The sequence below is a fragment of the Corythoichthys intestinalis genome, chromosome 2 (assembly GCF_030265065.1).
Source record: "Corythoichthys intestinalis isolate RoL2023-P3 chromosome 2, ASM3026506v1, whole genome shotgun sequence".
In the NCBI taxonomy this organism is placed as follows: domain Eukaryota; kingdom Metazoa; phylum Chordata; class Actinopteri; order Syngnathiformes; family Syngnathidae; genus Corythoichthys; species Corythoichthys intestinalis.
The window spans coordinates 64,262,968-64,283,258 of NC_080396.1; the positions used below are offsets into that span (position 1 = coordinate 64,262,968).

Consider the following 20,291-nt stretch of genomic DNA (forward strand, 5'->3'; position numbering starts at 1 on the left):
CAGCAAGAACAGTACAATATTATCAAATAAATAAACCCAACGGGACGTTGCGACGAGATGTAAACAAGATAAAGAGTTTAAGAAGATGCCCGCCATGCTAAAACTAATGCTTAGGCGAATGCTACACTAATGCTACAAGTTACATTTAGAGTGTAAGGATCATTCGGTAAACACCTGAAGAGGCTAAAGCCAATTTGCATGTTTTTTCATGCTAGATGAAAAAAATAATTTTACAATTTTTACAAAACAGGAAAGCCTGGAGCTCCCTGTAGCAGCCTGCCTTCTCGCTGCTGTGGGGTCCTTCCGGGATCCTACTGTCCGTCAGCGGCGGCCACAGTTGCCCACACAGACACCTGATCAAAATCCTTTTTTATCGGCTTATTCTTTTTGTTAATCGGCCAATGGCCGTTGTTGGAAAAAAAGTCAGAATATCGGCCCGGTATATCGGCCGGCCAATATGTCGGTTGACATGTATTCATAATAGTGCTGAAATCTGATTTTGTCAACAACTTTTTAAAATTCCTGATGTTACATTAAACTTTTGAAAGAAGATAACAATGAATATATTCCAACTTTACTTCAAGCCAATTTATTTATACAGAAACAATGTTAAACAGTTCTGCTTTTGAATCCACTTGAGTTCAAATTGGGTGAATGTGGCTAGCATACTAAAATGAGTTTGAAAAACCATTGTGGCACAACACCATCATCCATTTCTATCATTATATACAGTACATCTAGGTCTAATATTACCTCTCAGTGATTAAAAAACACCGACTTTAAAATTCAGCAAGATTTTTCACACATATTTGCATGATGACATTGCTGGCCTGGGGAATTTCATTCCATGTATTGTGTGACTCAATATAAAATCCAGGGATCAGGTTCATAATCACCAATCATAATAATTAAAGGTTAGGTGTCTGACAATTTTGCTTGTCAGCCAAATGCCAGAAATATTTGAAGACTGACAGCTAATTTTGCATTTATACAGTACTACAATACATTTGAAATAAAACTAAGGCTGGAAAAGTCAACTACCGGTAGTTAAATCTGAGTTAACACGCACATTAATTAGCACAACTTTTAATAGAGAATTAACATCAGAGCCACCAAAGAAAAGTTTAACGTTTCCGAACGGATTCAATTGAGAACAGTGTGTAACACTTTATAATAATTGTCCGTTATAACTAGTTAATAAATCATTACTAAACCAAAATGATTTATTGTTGACTTAAGTATTTGTAAACCGGTTGCTGTGATGCATTGATGTTAAATGTCCTCAATCATTTGTAAATTTGTTTGGCAAAAAAAAAAACGTGTCCTAAAACCAATGGTTTGTACTAGTATTTTGTTGTTTTCCCCATGTGATGGCTCTGTATGTGTGTTCCGATGCATTAAAGGAAATGTTCAACAATTCAACTGGTGTTTCTTTGGTAAAGTACAGCACACAGAAAGGTTTATGAGTGGATCTTAAGATGCAAAAATTTGATATTTTAAAATATCACATCTAATTTCTGTACCTTGAACTTGTTCAACATATTTGTTCTTCTTCAAAGCTTAGTCGATGGTTAGCAAACTATTAAAAACTGATCTGTAAAGTGGAAGTTATTACTCTAGGGAATTAGTTACAAGCTTATATATGTTATTGGGATTTTATTCCAAAGCAGCACTGATTCCTCATTTACTAACAATTAAGAAATGAAGAGTAGTTGCAAATTTAGAATGTCAACAAGTCAATAGTTACCAACTTACTAATTGCTCTTTAATAGTATATTACTAATTTATAAGGTGTAAGTATAAATCATTCACATACAGCTTACATGTAATCTATTACTCAATAACCATCAGTTTATTTATGATATATTATCTATAAAGCATCATTATAATTGCTTAACAAAGTGTTGACAAATCATCAATAAATAATCATTTACCGTTTTCTAGTGATCTATTAACTAGTTATAACTGACCGTTATTATAAAGTGTTACTGAACAGAGAGCCTCAATACAGAGCAGAGCCCAGCATTCAGTTCATGGTGAACCAGTAATGCAGTCTGACGCTTTGTATTACTTGTATATACAGTGGTACCTCAACATACTATCCCGTCGATATACAATCCTTTCGACATCCAACGTAAAATTTGACCCGTCATTGGTCCCAACATATGGTCACATGCTCGAAATATGACAATTTATGTTAGTGTCACATTTTCATTGTTTTCCCGCAAGACTGACGCATGGCGGATTTTCTTGTGAGAGAAATTAACATGGGTGCTAAGAAGGTGTTAGTGCAGGTGGTAAAAAAAGAAACAAGGTGATGCTTAGTATTGAAATTTAAATGGAAATGATAGAAAAATATGAGCGGGGTGTTCACAGCAGTAAACTGGCTCGACAATACGGCCGGTAAATGTCTACAATCTTGATGGTCTTCCTCTTTATAAGTTAAGGTGACAATAATTACCGTTCTAACATCAGCAAAAAAGTTGCCAGCTGCGAAAGATATTTAATCACTCACTTCAGAACTTGTGCAACACAACACCGCTACTGTCCGTCATAGCCCACACCAACAACAACCTTAAAAGGGAAAGTAAAATCTCTTCTGCACGTCTCGCACTCTGTTGTCACTCACACAGTGCGTTCAGGAACAGCATGCAAAACACAACCGCCACATTAGAAACTGATTCGTTCAATAATAATTATACTCATATCACTATTTCAATTTGTATTTATAATTTATTTGTTTTGCCATTTATAATTGTATTAGAAGTATTTATTGAGGATTTAGCGTAGGTTTTTGGGCCGTGGAACAAATTAATCAAATTATAGTGTATTCTTATGAGGAAATCCCGATAAACATTCAACCATTCCAACTTACAAACCAGGTCCTGGAATGAAATGAATACGTATGTAGAGATTCCTTTGTATTACTTTTTTTGTTTTTAATTAAGAAAATTCAGTTGGCAGAAGGCGATCTGAGGGAACAGACAGAAAGAAAGAACAAGGGAAATGGTGATACAGAAACATGATTGAATATACATGTTACCTTGCTTAATGTAGTGTTGCAAGCTCATTATGAATATTTAATGAGGGTACACCATGTGTTGAAGGGAGAAATCTAACAACCGATAGGACAGGACGTGGGAAGTCAGCGCGGACTTGGGTATGACTTACAACTGTACATAATTTTGAGTTTATCAAAGGATTGTGTGTGTGACAATGGGGGTTTGGATTTTTTTCCTTTCCCTTTTGGGGGTTTAGATAAAGATGTGGTAATTTGTTTTTCCCTGTTGCCTTGTGAAGCACAGAGACTTGTGTTGTGATTAAGGGCTATATTAAAAAAATGTTACATGACAATGAGAGCGACCGCATGTAATCGCAGGGATCCCATGTTATTATAATATATACATATAACAGAAATCATTTAATTTTTATTTCGTTCCGGAGGTCTTAATAAAAAAAAACAAAAAAACAATCATTATCGGGGGAAAAACATAATCAAGCGAACCCTCCATAGATGTTTATAGAGCGTAAGGAATAATAAGTAAGCAGATGATGGAAGAAAAACTGATGAAAGGAAGGAACAGCTCATAATTTAAATCATACCAAAACAAGAACAGGGGTCCGATCACACAAGGGTGTTGCAATACAAAACAAACAAAAAAAAAAGACTTTTTGAAATGTATTTTGAATTGAGTCAGTAAAGGAAACAGAGTGCAGTGAGTGAAATGATTGTCCACATACCATCGACGCATGCCGGCCTCGCCCGTGTGGTGCCGGCGATCTGACCTCTCCGGCAGGCGCAGCGGGCTGTCTGCCTGGCAATAGTTCGTCTGGGAATGCTGCTGTCCCTGTTGAGCATCACTATCTCGCAGGTTCCCACCGCCAACTGGCCTGTGAAAGACAGCAGTGAGCAATAAACCGCATTAGCATAATGAGCCTGTAATGGACACATTGCAGAGGAACAAGTGGTGATGGAGGGCAGCGTGAGCAGCTTGTGTAAAACCGCAAAGAGGAACAACTGATTTCATCGCTCTCAAACCAGCTGAAGAAAAAAAACAAAACATGGCTTGAATGACTTCAGTATCAGTACAGTTTGGCTGCATATGAAACTGCATGGAATTTAAAACTGAATGATGTTCACAAAGCGACCATTGGACAGCAAGCATTGAAGTGTATTTCTGGGAGGACAGGAACTTCAAATTGTCTCTGAATTCAAGTACCTTGTATTGACAATTGATTCCACACTGTCTTTTAAGAGCTACATTAAAAGAATATGTAATACAGTGCAAATCAACCTGAACAATGTTTTAAAAAATACAACCTTTCAGAACACTTGGGGCTGCCAGAAAGTTTCTGCATTCAATGATTTTATCACACATTAGCCCTTTTCACACACATATCTAGGGAAATTCCCGTGTAAGGTGACGGGACGGGTCACGCATGTAGAGTGTGCATTAATGTGTCCCTATTAATGATTAAATAAAATACTCCATTACTGTCAAGCAGTGGGGGCAAGATGGACCCAATCACAAGGAAACAACAGGGAGGCAAGGCGGGGTGGCGGTGAACTTAAAAATGTTTTAATGATGGTTAACAAAAACACAAAGTACAATGAAAAGATAGGGGATCAAAAGTCCAAACAAAACTCAGGAGTATAAACAAAGGACTAGGTATCAAACAAGGGCGTAGGTTTGGTCTCAACATTGGTCGGGACGATATAACAGCATAATCTGCATGTACACTTTTTGCTGTGGCTGCTGCTTGTCGAAAAAAAAACTTTTTTTTAACCCTCTTCTTCGAAGTTTTAAAGCATGGCACATCCATAAAAACAAACAAACAAACAAAAAAACACCTTTTTTTTCTGTCGTATAACGTAACATACATACTGAACGTAAAAAAGGCAATGTTTCACTGTTTTACTCATAGGACGACCTATAACTGTTATCACTGTAATTTCAGTCCTGTTTGGAGTTTCTCCAGTTTAATAAACGTCGATGTCCAAAATATATAACTGTGGTTCTTTTCTGGCTTCAATTAATTAAGTCAACATAACTCATAACTAATGTGTGTGTGTGCGCTCCCGCAGCCAGGGGCACAATTTTTGACGGGGGTAACTACACTGGCAAGACATCGGTGGTGGCTCTGTTTACAATTAGCATCTTTAGTGGTGCAAATTGAAACTGCTCACCATTTTGACGGTCTCTAGCGTTTCATGGTCCGCATTTTCAATCTTTGGTTCTTGCTCAGTAGTTGTTGTCGCTTTTGAAAGCTTAGGTTTGAAAAAAATTACGTATATGCATCTTGCCTCTTCGGTCCACCGCGGGTGGTTTTGGCTAAGCAAAGTAAATGACCGTCTTAAGGTGCTAGTCACATGATCTGTTCGAAAAATAATTTTGACTGTTATAAAAATTTTTTTTTTTTTTGCTCATTTCATTAATTCATTCGTTTTATTGCTTTACAACTTTTATACACAATATTTTACCGGAAAATTCTTAATTTTAACATCATATACTGTATAGGAAAGTCAATTACATGCAATGACACTTTTCGGCCACCAGGAGGGCCTCGCCCCCTGCAACCCCCCGAACATCCGCTTATGCTTACAACATATGGGAAGATGATCTATAACGGAACTTATTATATAATGCATATAAAATTGCTTAAAAGTTAGTGGGGACAATTTGAGCATCCTGAAAAGTTGGTAGTGTTACTGTATGTCCCTACCGTCTCTATGCAAACCTACGCCCTTGGTATCAAAACATACTATACAGGGGATACAGGAACAACCAGGGCAAGAATGACGCATGGCACAAGATGAGAACAGATGCTGGGATAGACAATGACACAACAGACATGTCCGTATGAGACAAAAAGTGTCAAAGTTCAAACAATGTTCAGGGATCTTGATGACAAACAAAGCTTTGTGCTTGGACACGTTTTTCAAAGATTACTTCGCCAACAGCCACTTTATCCACCTCCATGTGGCCTTTTGGAACTTACAGGTCTTGTGAGCTTTTAACATGGAGGAAGTTATTCTGTCAATGCAATTACAAGTAAGCCAGTGGGAAGGTGTTTTTAATTGTCTTTTATGTAGTATTGCCAGTGCATTTAAGACTACGATTAGTCGTTAATGGTTGTGTTCTATGCATAACCACGATGTAATCACAGTAAGTGACATTTGGGAGACGAGATGTGTCAGTGCTGTTTTTAGATTGCACTGTCAAAGCTGTAGCAGCGTTGATTATTAGGATAAAACGCAGAAGGAGGTTTTGGGGCAAGCCTCAAATTAAACGCATCACACTTTATATACAAGTCATATCAAACTCTTGATAAACAAAAAAATAGTCCATTTGTAATCTTTACCATCCTATATTTCTTATTGACCTTTGTTTTCTCGAGTGAAGCTTGAATTAATGAATCAGCAATGGATGGCCATGGCTATTCAAGATATGTCTGAAATGTTCCAGTGCTGTTGCGTATTGAAAATCCAAACAGCACCTTTTCCCCTGTGGAGTCATCTTCCTGAAGTCTCACATGTGTTTCCAGTCTTCTTTGCCACACCGTCATGCATTCTTGACACAAATCTTCCAGAACCAGCTGCAGCTCTGTTGTAACGACAATCTTGATGCCGTCTACATCTTCAAAACGGACCCCCTTGATGACTAACTTGTGGTGGGGATAAGGAAAAAGAACAGCATCGACCCAGGTTGGGTGAGCAGGGAGCTTGTCAGATGCTGAGAGTATCATTAGTCGGTGTGTTGTTATGGTGAAGTAGCCCATTGTTGTTCTGTGATAATTCTCACACATTGAATGAAACAAGAATCATAGGATGTCTTTGTACATGTCCTGGTTTATTATCTCACCCATAAAGAAGAACTATAAGTTTGCGGTTTAGGTTTAAAATACAGTGGGGCAAATAAGTATTTAGTCAACCACTAATTGTGCAAGTTCTCCCACTTGAAAATATTACAGAGGCCTGTAATTGTCAACATGGGTAAACCTCAACCATTAGAGACAGAATGTGGGAAAAAAAACATAAAATCACATTGTTTGATTTTTAAAGAATTTATTTGCAAATCATGGCGGAAAATAAGTATTTGGTCAATACCAAAAGTTCATCTCAATACTTTGTTATGTACCCTTTCTTGGCGATAACGGAGGGCCAACGTTTTCTGTAACTCTTCACAATCTTTTCACACACTGTTGCTGGTATTTTGGCTCATTCCTCCATGCAGATCTCCTCTCAAGCAGTGATGTTTTGTAGCTGTCGTTGGGCAACACGGACTTTCAACTCCCTCCACAGATTTTCTATTGGGTTGAGATCTGGAGACTGGCTAGGCCACTCCAGGACCTTGAAATGCTTCTTACGACGCGACTCCTTTGTTGCCCTGGCTGTGTGTTTGGGATCATTGTCATGCTGACAGACCCAGCCACGTCTCATCTTCAATACCCTTGCTGATGGAAGGAGATTTTCACTCAAAATCTCTCGATACATGACCCCATTCATTCTTTCCTTTACACAGATCAGTCGTCCTGGTCCCTTTGCAGAAAAACAGCCCCAAAGCATGATGTTTCCACCATCATGCTTCACAGTGGGTATGGTGTTCTTCGGATGCAATTCAGTATTCTTTCTCCTCCAAACACGAGAACCCCTGTTTCTACCAAAAAGTTTTATTTGGTTTCAGCTGACCATAACACATTCTCCCAGTCCTCTTCTGGATCATCCAAATGCTCTCTAGCAAACTGCAGACGGGCCTGAACGTGTACTGGCTTCAGCAGGGGGGCACGTCTGGCAGTGCAGGATTTGAGTCCCTGGCGGCACATTATGTTACTGATAGTAGCCTTTGTTACTGTGGTCCCAGCTCTCTGTAGATCATTCACTAGGTCACCCGTGTGGTTCTGGGATTTTTGCTCACCGTATCATTTTGACACCACGGGGTGAGATCTTGCATGGAGCCCCAGATCGAGGGAGATTATCAGTGGTCTTGTATGTCTTCCATTTTCTAATAATTGCTCCCACAGTTGATTTCTTTACACCAAACATTTTACCTATTGCCGATTCAGTCTTCCCCGCCTGGTGCAGGTCTACAATTTTGTCTCTGGTGTCCTTCGACAGCTCTTTGGTCTTTGGGGAGTTTGGAGTGTGACTGACTGAGGTTGTGAACAAGTGTCTTTTATACCGATAATGAGTTAAAACAGGTGCCGTTCATACAAGTAACGAGTGGAGCCTCGTTAGAAGAAGTGAGACCTCTTTGACAGCCAGAAATCTTGCTTGTTTGTAGGTGACCAAATAGTTATTTTCCACTCTAATTTGGTAATAAATTCTTTAAAAATCAAGCAATGTGATTTTCTTTTTTTCCCCCATATTCTGTCTCTCATGGTTGAGGTTTACCCATGTTGACAATTACAGGCCTCTCTAATCTTTTCAAGTAGGAGAACTTGGTCGCAGGGACAAAACACTGTCTGCTTTTACTAAAGCCACCCAAAAATTCATAGGTTTTCATATTTTAATGAGGATAGTATGCAAAGAATGACAGAAGGGGGGAAAGTAAGTAAGTGAACCAACACATTTAATATTTTGTGGCCCCCCCATGGCAGCAATAACTTCAACCAGACGCTTCCTGTAGCTGCAGATCAGTCTGGCACATCTGGACTAATCTTGGCCCATTCTTCTCTACAAAACCATTGTAGTTCAGTCATATTCCTGGAATGAATCGCTGTCTTTAGGTCATGCCGCAGCATCTCAATTGAGTTCAAGTCTGGACTTTAACTTGGCCACACCAGAACGTGTATTTTGTTTTTCTGAAACCATTCTGAAGTTGATTTACTTCTGTGTTTTGGATGATTGTCTTGTTGAAGCATCCATCCTCTTTTTACAATAGCTTCAACTGTCTGACAGACGGCCTCAGGTTTTCCTGCAAAACATCCTGATAAACTTTTGAAATCATTCTTCCGTTAATGATTGGAAGGTGTCCAGGCCCCGAGGCAGCAAAACAGCCCCAAATCATGATGCTCCCTCCACCATGCTTCACAGTCGGGATGAGGTGTTGATGATAGTGAGCGGTTCCAATTTTTCCTCCACACATGACGTTGTGTGTTACTCCCAAACAATTCCCAAACAATTCAACGTTGGTTTCATCAGTCCACAAAATGTTTTCCCAAAACTTATGTGGGGTGTCCAAGTGCCTTTTTGCGAACATTAAACGAGCAACAATGATTTTTTAGGCAGCAGTGGCTTCCCCAGCCCTCCCATGAAAACCATTCTTGGTCATAGTTTCACATATAGTTGATGTGTGCACAGATATGTTGGACTGTGCCAGTGATTTCTGTAAGTCTTTAGCAGACACTCTGGGGTTCTTTTTAACCTCTCTGAGTATTCTGCGTTGAACTCGTGGCATCATCTTTTGTGGAGGGCCACTCTTTGGGATAGAAGCAACAGTGCCAAATTCTCTTGAAGATAGGATCTATTCAGATATATACAACTCTTTTATAGATCAATCTGATGTCAAAAAGCCACCCATTTTGATCAACAACAGCTAAACATGGTGTCAATCGTTTATGCTTTGTTTGTGGTGTAAAAATGCGTGTACCCATTACAAATACAAATGTTGAAGCATAGGCGACACCGAAGACGTTTGCGAATGTTTGAAAATGGCGGTGTTGTTGTGCTGAACCGGAAACAACGTTCTGAGCGGACCAATCACAGACTTTCGACGTTCACGTGATGTGTAGTCAGGATTTCTTGGAGGTGCACGTCAGGCTACGGCGTAGGTTTGTACATGGGGTCTGCGTTAACAGTGTAGGTCCGCCATCACCGCTATGCAGAAGCATAAATGAGCCTTAGGTCGGTGCTGGATATCGGAAAGAAGCTGTGATGACAACACCATTGGTCAGGAGGAGATACAGCAGAGACTGTTTCAGTTTGTGGAGCATTAGAAGGAACTCAAAGACTTATCTGGTGCAAGGGGACAGAGACTGGAGCAATCGCTGGACTACCAGCAGTTTGTGGCAAACTTGGAAGATGAAGAAGCATGGATCAATGAGAAATTGGAAGGGGTGGCATTTGTCTTTGCTACGTTTGCACTAGTTGTTGGGACACCTCTCTGTTATTGAGAGAGTTGGTACGCTCCATCAGCCGCAACTTAGGGGCGATTGGTCACTCGAAATTAATATCTCAATATCTCTAAAATCTTAGCACAAACGAACACAAACGAATGGCACCATTTCAGGTCCGTTTTGCAATAAATTCATGACATCCTCACTCGAAATTAATATCCCAAAATGTGAGCAGCACTAACTAAACTTTTTAATACACAAACGTAGCATAAACGATAAACACCATTTTTAGCGATTTTTAATCAAAATGGGGGGCTGGTTGACCTCTTATTGACCTATAAAAGAATTGTAAATATCTTAAAAATGATAGCAGCACAAACGAAACTTTTAACAGTACAAACATAGCACAAATGATTGACATCATTTTTATACAAATTTACATCTGATTGGGAGCCAACTTCATGGATGTCACATTTTCTGGTGCCAGATTGGTACCTTTGTATAAAGTAGTTAAATATCTGACCTTTACAGTCAAGTGTATAAAACACATTCTGTAGACAAAGTACACTAGTGTTTCAGAAATATCAAAGTCAAATTGGTCAAGGTTAAATAAAGCTCAATCTCCTTTTACGTAAGTAATCATCAGAAAGTTTCACGCCTTTTTATCTTGAGTGGAAAGCTGTCCTCAAAAGAAGTGAGAGCGCACTTTCCGGAAGGTCGAGGCAGGCATCCCTCTTAAAAACGGCTGCATATCCACCCGCAAAGCTTCAAATGGGGATATTCAAGTTGCTCTAAAGAGTGAAACAGCCAATGACGGCAACAGTCGAACATGCTGTTGATCACCACAAATGGTTTATGAGATGGTGTGAGCAGGTGCTGAAAGTCAATGCTTCACAAGACAATATTTTGGGGCATTCAAATTCAAGTCATGGCGAGAACAAAGTTGAAATCAAACATTTTCCCATTGTAAAGATTGTACACTGAATTGAAACACACAACAAAAGCATTTAGGTGTTTTCGTTTGTTTTTGTAACACAGAAGGATGTCAGGGAAGGAATAATCAGTTAAAATTTTTAGAGATGTGACTGAAAATTGGGCACCGAAAACTTTCTGACGAAAATAGCTAAAATTGCATTTTCAGTTTTCGGTTAAAAGGCAGAAAGTTTACCTCCAAAAAGTGTGATGAATATTAGTCCTCTTGAGATGATGTAATCAAAACACGGAGAGCTAAAACCACTGGCTCACAGCCAACACGTCCGCGGTGGAGGTATTTTGAGGTATCAAGAAACATATCAATTATTAAATGAAGGAAAATGAAATAAATTTGCTTCGTCGCTGCAACACGCTTGTTCTGAAGTTGCTTCCTATTGATGTCCCATGTCACATCGAGTACAGAGCATGAGTTGTTTGGAGTTTAATCGAGGGAACTGCATACAAATAAAGTAGTATTTAAATGCATACATGTGCCTTTGCTGTGGTTTTGTACAACAAGTTTATTGCACGACTACTTCTTTTTGTCACTTTTTTCCCATGACTTCCACACCCCCTGCCAGTCGCCGTTCAATCTGGCTGGGAGTGACTTCGCTCCGCTTCGTCGCCGCTAGAATCCGGGCCACTCGCCTGGCTCTCGATCGATTCCACTTGTTGCACTAGAAAAGGCCGAGTCTTATTTCAAGGAGTAGAAGAGATTGTAATAGCCCTGTAAAGAGCTTTACTAATTTCGGTGAAAATGATATAGCTTTTTGTTGTTGTTGCTGTGAACTACAGTTCCACACAAACGTACATCGAGATCTCATTTAGCTTAGCACTTGGAGGCGTGAGACCCATTTTTCGGGTGTCCAAAACTTGCCGTGAGTTGCAATTTCTAATGGGGTGAAAAATCTGACAACACCTGGAACGCACTCTTTCATTGTGTTTCAGAATCAGCACATTTAAAACAAATTTCTCGAGCCTCCAGAGTTTTAGAACCAATGTCAAGGCAAATGGCATCAATAAATAATTTAAAAAAATATTTGAAACAAATAATAAAAATGAATTTTATACATTATTATAATAATATAATAATAATTATTATTTTTGGGCCTTTCAGTATTACGGCCAAGTGTTTTAACCCTTTAACACCAAACGTGTCGGCGGCGACACGTTTACACATATCGTCTTTGAACTGTAATTATGTCACCCACGTGCTGCTGGTTTGTCTCATTTGAAAGTGCGGAAGTTGAGGTCCACATCAGTTTTTACTTAAAGTCCATCGACCAAGTAAAATGGGAGATAATGTCATTTGAGTTTTATAGTTTGTTTTGCACTGATAAATAAGCATTAAAACGCCGCATGTACCATGTGTTTATTTCCATATTTCCATCATTTCTTGTCCTTTTTCAAAACCAAAAGCAACGTGAAAGACTACATATCACAGGAGCTGTTGTGAGGTCAAGAAGGACGAACCTAATGTGTACATTTTCAATAAATTGCCGAGCGAGGCGCCACCTAAGGAAAGGGAGGCATGGGAGCGAGTGACGGCCGGTTGAATTGAGCGAGCAACTCTGAAACAAGCTAATGCATTATTTCATTATCTGAAGGAAGGAAGGAACGCATTTGTCGTTGTTTTCGTCGGATGAGTCGGCGAGTTAGAAGATTGACAGGCGGACAGCAGTGAGCAAACGGCGGAAGAGTGGGCTGTGTGACGTTGTGTGTGACGTAGCTCCATGTCCTGTTCAAGAGGAAACTTTCTTGAGTCATATTCCTGAAAAAATTGAACTGAACTTGTTTATTGTCAATATTTTTGAAGACTTTTTTTCAATGTTATAGTTGACTTTTTTTTTTTTTTTTAAATCACTATCAATCTTTTCAATTTGTATATACAGTAGATGTGTGGTTTTGAGAAGGTTGATTGCATGTATATGCTTTTGATAAGGTGATGGGTACAATACATAAATTCACATATACATGTATATATCCTCCAAACCCTTTTTGTGTTAGATGATACAGTATTTTCACTATTTTGCACTGTATATAACCTGTTTTGACCATACTATGTGTAAAGGCCAAAAACGCCTATGACCGTACCTGCTGTTTGTGTTGAATTGTCAAACATAAAACTATTTAGTCTTATTTTTTTCTGTTGAATGTTTATCCTAACAAGTTGACTAAATATTATCAAGCTTCAAAACCGTTGGTCGAGCATGTTCGGTTGTCAATGGAACAGCAACGTTACACATTTTGAAAAAAGATTTTGGGATTTGGGAACAGTTTGGACATGAACGTTATGGTGTCCTGAAAAAAGGGACCCAAAATGGCCATTGTGAACAATTTTTTTTTTTTTTTTTTAAATACAAAGGCAAAATCAAAGGCATGCAAATTCGGCCAAAATAGGCTTAGGTGTTAAAGCAGGGTTCGGTTTTGGCCACGAATTTTGCTTTCAGTAAATCCCCAAGAATTTTGCTTATTACGTCATAGCAGTGAAGAATGATTTTTTATTTTCATTTATCATATGGGAAAACTGTTTCCAAAATGCAGCATCCCAAAATGTATTGTGTTCAATCTTTAAGATTTCACTCCATGAAAAATATATTGAGGAGTTTGCTTGATTTTAGGGTGCATCAATTTGCCCTTAACTCAAGTTATTTTGATAGGAAACCTGGGATAAAACTTTTGCCTGCACCAGGGTGGTCCTGTTATCAAAAGCTTTCATGCAATTATTGCGAATTGCATTGTTGTGAAAATATCAGAGCTTTGTGTCAGCAATTTAGAAAAAAAAAAATACAATTATTGGGAGTCTCTCTCTATGGAAATTTGGTGTGTTTAATATTCTGCTCACTCACTATACACCATCATCACCACTACAACTACTCAGCCTAGCCGATGTTGCTTTTGCTGAGGTGAGCCTTTTTATGCATGTGGGTGATGGAAGGACGGAGGTGATGTGAGATATCAGTGCTGTTCTGCGTTTCTCTATTGAACAGATGAATGGGCTTCATACAATAAGCCTGACGGCTGAGACTAGTAGAGCAAGGGTTTTGCACTGAGTGGGCTGTGGGAATGAAGGAGGTTGGTAATGTGTCCTTCGCCACTGCTCTGGGCTGAACTTGTGCATATGGGAGAAAAGTCCATTGTGCTGGGTGGTAGTTCTTTGATACTAATTGCACCCCCAAACACCCATATCAGTTCCCCCCCCCCCCTTTTTTTTTTTTTGTACAAATTTGCACACAAAGATAATGATGACTCTTTATGTCAATGACAGTTGATTAATATTCTTTATTATCACTGTTAGTGATCAAGTGCAGTTGCTAACGACATGTTGTATTTCCAAAATCTGGCAGCCACAGCATTTTATTTAGATAGCCTATGATCTAGTAAGTCTGAGAAGTGTAGGTTACATCATAATATTTTTGGTATTTAGATTGAAAATTGCCGGAAAATTACGATAATAGTTGGAATTAGTAGCAAATTTCAATGCTGTTCAATGCTGCATGTTTTAAAAAAATGAACTCACTTAAGTGAAACTCATGTTGGGTTACAGCTTTGCAATTTACACATTCCTTAAAAATAAAAGCGGTTATAACCAAAATGCTTTGATTTTCACATTTACTTAGTGTTTGCTTTCCTTCACAAAGCAGCCATTTGTGGATTGTACAAATAACTAGTGATGGCAAACTGAAGCATCATGAAGCAATGAGGCTTTCCATCAAACTGGTTCGCTCCTGGGCCGAAGCATCATGAGGCTTCATTTGTTCTATTGCGCCTTCATGTGGAAAATAAATGTCATGACAGAGAGAGTGATTAAAATGATACCATGGATTTGATGGGGTCAAAAGGGCAGGGAGTTGTTATGTGAATGAATGTGCGTGTGTTACTTGAAAATAGAGCCTAGATTGGGCCTAAGAAATCCAGCCTGGCCCGGCCCGAGTAATTAACTTAACTGTCAGGTCCGAGCCCGAATAAACCCGAAATTGTATTTTTTAAATTTGTATACCCGAGCCCGAAAAAAAAGCCGAAATTTTATTTTTTATTTGTGAGGACCCAGAAGAAGGAAATGCAGGGATGCATTGCATCACTCAGACCTGGACAGAGCACTGCTTGGAAAATGGCTGCATTTTGTGTGATCACATTTGTGACAACACGTATGTGCATAATGATAACAAATTAAAGCCTGTCTTTTATAACAAATTCTCCCAGTTGAACAAGACTGTAAAATGCATATTCAATAAACATTTATATCTTTCATATTTGTGTGTCTGTTCTATCAGGTGGATAGTTCATGCGTCATTTCCTTGGTAAAATGCAGCAACAGACATTTATTTTAATTTCTTCAAGTTGGCAGAAAAGAATGCAATTTTTATTAATGTTTAAATAGTCTACATATTTTTATGATAATAATAAATGCATGTACACAACGAAATAACGCTGGATAGGTTTGTTAAATATATTTCTGTGTGGGATATTGTGCTCTCATGGACGCACCTCTCTGACAAGGAGAGGAACAGCAGCATATACAAAAATAAACTAAAATACTTTTAAATAACATTGTTTATTTTAATGACTCGCATCAGAACAGCCAAAAGAACAACCTGCCTTAAGGAGCACTGAAACAAAATAAGAACATTTTAAAGAACACCACGAAGTCCTGCTTTGCACGAAGAGGTACGGCCCTCGAAACACATGATAATAAAGATGTTTGACTAATATCATATCCATATCGAAATTCGAAAAGGAAATATCAGGATGCAGAGTTGCAGACTCGCGGAGAGCCCCATGCTGAGCCTTCATGTGCGCAAACAATGCACTGGCTCTGCATGCGGCTCATGTTTTGGATTACCACAGCGCCCTTTCTCTGTTTTATCCAATTTATTTATTTTATAACAAGTATTCCTTAGTTTAACATCCATACACAAATATACATTTATTCTAAAAAAAAAAAAAAAGTTAGCGAGAGAAGAAGTCCGGCCCGACCCGACCCGAACGTAAATGAGTGACATTTTGGGCCCGACCTGAGCTCAAGATCTAGGCTCTATTTGAAAGAATGATTGCCTTATATTAGACATTGACACATAAACAAGAAACAAGGCACACCTTTCATTCATTTTTATTGAGGAAAACTTTCCTAATTTCTTAGGAATAATTAAAGTTTTTGGCTTGAAACGGTTTCTTTTTTTTTTTTTTTTTTAAAGATAGAATTTCTCCTGCTTTTGAAAATAGTCATTCGCAAGGGACGGATGAGGCCGGGGTACAATGCCTCAACATAGATGAAGTGTTCTCTTGGTACCCAAGTTCTTTAGAACAAAGTTTGCACGTCACCTTTTGAAAAATCAGCAAGTAGAAGAAAAACATTAAAACGAGGGATACACTGTGTTGTCACAATAATTTACAATTATATATTCACACTGGTTATTAATTTGTACCTTTTTAGGAGAGAACTGCTCAAAATGATCCCAGACAGGGGATGCTCTCTTCTTTTTCGATGTTGGACAGTGCGTCCATTGCAAAACGAATCCGATTGAATTTAGGTTTGAAGATGCGAGCTGGGTGTGTTAGTGTCACCTGTCGTCTCGGTGCGCCACTTCATTTCGAATCACCGGCGAAACTATGTGTTGGCGATGACGTAGGAAGCCCGTCTCGTGAGGCTTCGGACGTAGCAACGTGCCTTCCGAGGCTTCGGGCGTGGCCACAAGCGTAATCAACACATGCCTCGATGCGCGCTTTGCAGATTTTTTTCCGGTTTACTCGGCACACGCCTCGGCGCCTCGGCACAGTAGGGCACATCACTACAAATAACTGTTTTAGCTTAGAGCTCTTTTCTTTGCCTTCAAATCTGAAGTCTTAAATAAAAAATGCATAGGCCTACTAAAGACCTTGATAAAATACAGTAGATTAGGATTAATTTGAAAATTACCGAGAAAACAAAAGTGATAGAGTGAACAGAAGCTCACTCAACTTCTGAAACTTTGCTATAGGAATGGATGGGTAGCTAGTTAATATACTTATCGTTGAAACAGACACTTCATCAAAAAGACCCAAATATACATTATGAATTAATGCACAATACCTTTTTTCTCTCCTTTCATCATTGTATTTATTATCAATATTGCTTATCCTCACGGGGGGTATGCAGGGTGCTGGAGCCTATCCCAGATGACTGTGGCAAAGTACACCTTAAACTGGTTGCCCGCTAATTCTGGCCATTATTTATTCCCTTAAATGAATCAGGTTGTGAATTACCGAAGCCATGCCCTTAATGAGATGAAACACTGTTGTTTGAGTTCATCGACCGGCTCACGTCAAATGGAAACGATCAGGTGGCTGTCCGGGACTCCAGGCCACAGACATCCAAGCAGGATGAACAGGTGGATGTCCATGATGAGGACGAGGAGTGAGTTGCATAGCACCGCCCAGTGGTGGCGGCGGAGCAGCCAACCTGAGTGGCGGTATATGTAGCCTAGCCATGGCTGGTGATGAGGGCGACTGACACAACAAACTGAGCTGACCAGTCGTGGCAGGAGCGAACAAAACGCCGAAACCAGAGTAGAGAGAGGGTGAAACAGGAGAGACGTCGTCGTCGACGTCTGCAGTTGCTGGCAGAGGAGCGACACCATAGACGTCTGGAGGCGCTGGCACTGGAGTGTCGTTAGCTGTCGCGGCATCCAAGGACAATGGTATAGTAGCAACGACGGGAAGACCAAGAGCGGACACAGGGTCGTCCTTTTGGACGAGCAAGAACGGACGCAGTGGCATTGCAGAGAAGGACAAGTATGGACGCGGAGTAAACAAGAAGGCCAGGAAGAGACACGGCGTCGTCAAGAAGGCCTGTAACAGGCGTGGTGTTGTTAAGAAGGCCAGTAACGGAGGCTAGGAATGGACGCAGTGTCGTTGAGAAGCGCCAGTGCAGGAGCAGGAGTGGCGCTGGAGGCTAGATGGGAATGTCAGCGTCGGGAAGCGCCAGAGCGGCAGCAAGCCGTGGCGGCACATGCGCAGGGACGGGGGCATGACTGCGAAGGACCAAGGCGGAAGAGCCGCCATCGTCGTCAGGAATGTCGGGCAGTTGGGCTTTCGTGACGGGCAGTACGTGCATCTTTGAAGTCGCGAATGCGTATGATGAGTCAAAGATCCAGAGTAGGTGCATCTTGAGCCCCGTATACATGTCCCTCTATGCTGGAAAGGCAATGATGTGTTGCACTTTGACCGCTGGCGAGTACCCCAGTGCACACACAATGTGGTAGAAGCGTGTAGTATCATCGGAAATACCAAAGAGGGTTAACTGCGCCTCTGTGCATGCCAACCACACGGCCGCAGCAGATAGCAAAACATCAACAGCTCGAGAAAGCCAGTGTCCACCATTTAGTTCAAAGTTCTTCCTAGGCCTCAGAGACTTCGGTGAAGCAGACGTCGGGGTCACCAATGTAGCGGATGATGTGTGTGAGTTGGATGCGGTGAGTTGAGCCGGTGTATCGCGTAGCAGCCACTTGTGTCTTAAGTCTCTCTCTCAACCGGAAACCACGCAGCAAAGCGCCCCCCCCCCCCCCCCCCCCCCCCCCCCACACACACACACACCCCTGGAACACAGCATTCCCCACATTAGTTCCTTGGGTGAATTATGTAGATTATGTAATGAACACTATAGAGGTTGACATATTGTAAACACTGTCAAAATACAAAGGTGACACAATACTTAGATCCATTCAACAATTTTCTATAGTTAATTAATTAGAGACAATTAGAGACTAACTGTTTTTGCCCTCCGGACTGGTTGTCAGTCACTCAAAGGGTACACTGGTGACGGTGGTGATGGAAAACCACTTCCCCTTTGCAATATGACTTTGTGAAAATTCTAGTCAGGTGAGCGAGGCTACTACTCCATCAGCAATGGGTATTATGAGTGAGACATTTACATAAGTACGTTTTAACAAAGAGTCCGCACCTGCCATTTCTGTGTTACTCTAATCAAATGATCATGGACAAAGACTAACAGCACCAACTTGCAGTTACTTGACATTATCACACTAGCATGATAACAATTAACCAATGCAAAGTGACAGTTTACTCCCCTCCCAACACACACATATACACGGGTTCAAACACACAGCTCGGGGCAAGCATGAGTGTAACTGTGATCAACAAGGACAGGCAGAAGAGGGTGCTATGGATGCTCAGGCACCTGCCGCAATTCTGCCTTAATAACCAAAGTGCCAGTTCTATAGAGTATAGAGAACAGATCCCCACTGATGTAAAGAGGAATTAAATCTTAATGGTGTATCTGTGTGTGACAGAGTTCAACAGCCTTAATCTTAGCTTATTCTTCTATAAGAGTATTTTGTGTACACTGACTCGTAAAAAATTGTGGCCAAAAATATCTGTAATCTGTTAGTGTAATCTCCTATGCTACATGTACACCCTTTAAACTTTGAGTGACTGCCCTTCCAAAGTTGTCTGCACACCCCTTTTGATCAGACACACAAAAGCAGCATAAATATCTCAATATCTGGGTCTCATAGAAGCAGCAGGCCAGGCGCCAATATTTACAACATCCATTGATTCAATATGAAGCACTGAGAACTGGTGGCCATGAAGAGGTAGTAATTAAAGGAACAATATGCATTCATTAGCTTTTAAAAGCAGATACATGCGACGCCGGTGTGTAAGGTGAATAGAATACAGACGTTGCCATGGTGACACCCAGTGACATGCTATGAGGCTCATGGCTGGTGAGGCACTAATAGAGTAATGTTTAATATAATTATTTATTATTTAAACTATTCTAATATTAATAATTATTAATGATTAATACACTATTAACAGTGCCCTGTGACTGGCAACCAATGGATTTGGATGTTATTGGACACTAGGGCTGCTATTAACGATTATTTTTTTTATCATCGATTAATCGGATGATTAGTTAAACAATTAATCGATTAATCTGATAAATGTCACTTTTTTCAATTACCTTCACAATTTAACTTGAAGTTGTTAAATGTCACTTTTTTCAATTACGTTTTAGGCATGTTGTAAGTAACAATGAAGACATAATGGATGACTATTTCCTTCAAAAATAATATTTTAATTCAGCTTCCTGACTTTACTGTACTCTAGACTACAACTGTACTATTTTAAATACATAAAAGTTGTTAAAGTTTTTAATAAACGTTATGAGTATAAAACATGAAAAGAATTTCTCAGTAAACAAATCAGACAAAAAAGTCCTGTACATCCCAAAAAAAAAAAAAAAAAGTCCTGCTAATTGACAT

General features: G+C 39.8%; 1 protein-coding gene across 6 annotated transcripts in view; it reads right to left on the reverse strand.

Moving 5' to 3' along the window:
* Window positions 1-20,291, reverse strand: part of tafa5l (TAFA chemokine like family member 5, like) — a 165,794-nt gene that overhangs the window by 54,359 nt on the left and 91,144 nt on the right. For all 6 annotated transcript variants that reach the window (XM_057818957.1, XM_057818921.1, XM_057818940.1 and 3 more), the window contains one exon: window positions 3,742-3,891. In XM_057818957.1, the coding sequence (XP_057674940.1) occupies window positions 3,742-3,891 (150 nt within the window). The remainder of the gene's footprint in view (window positions 1-3,741; window positions 3,892-20,291) is intronic.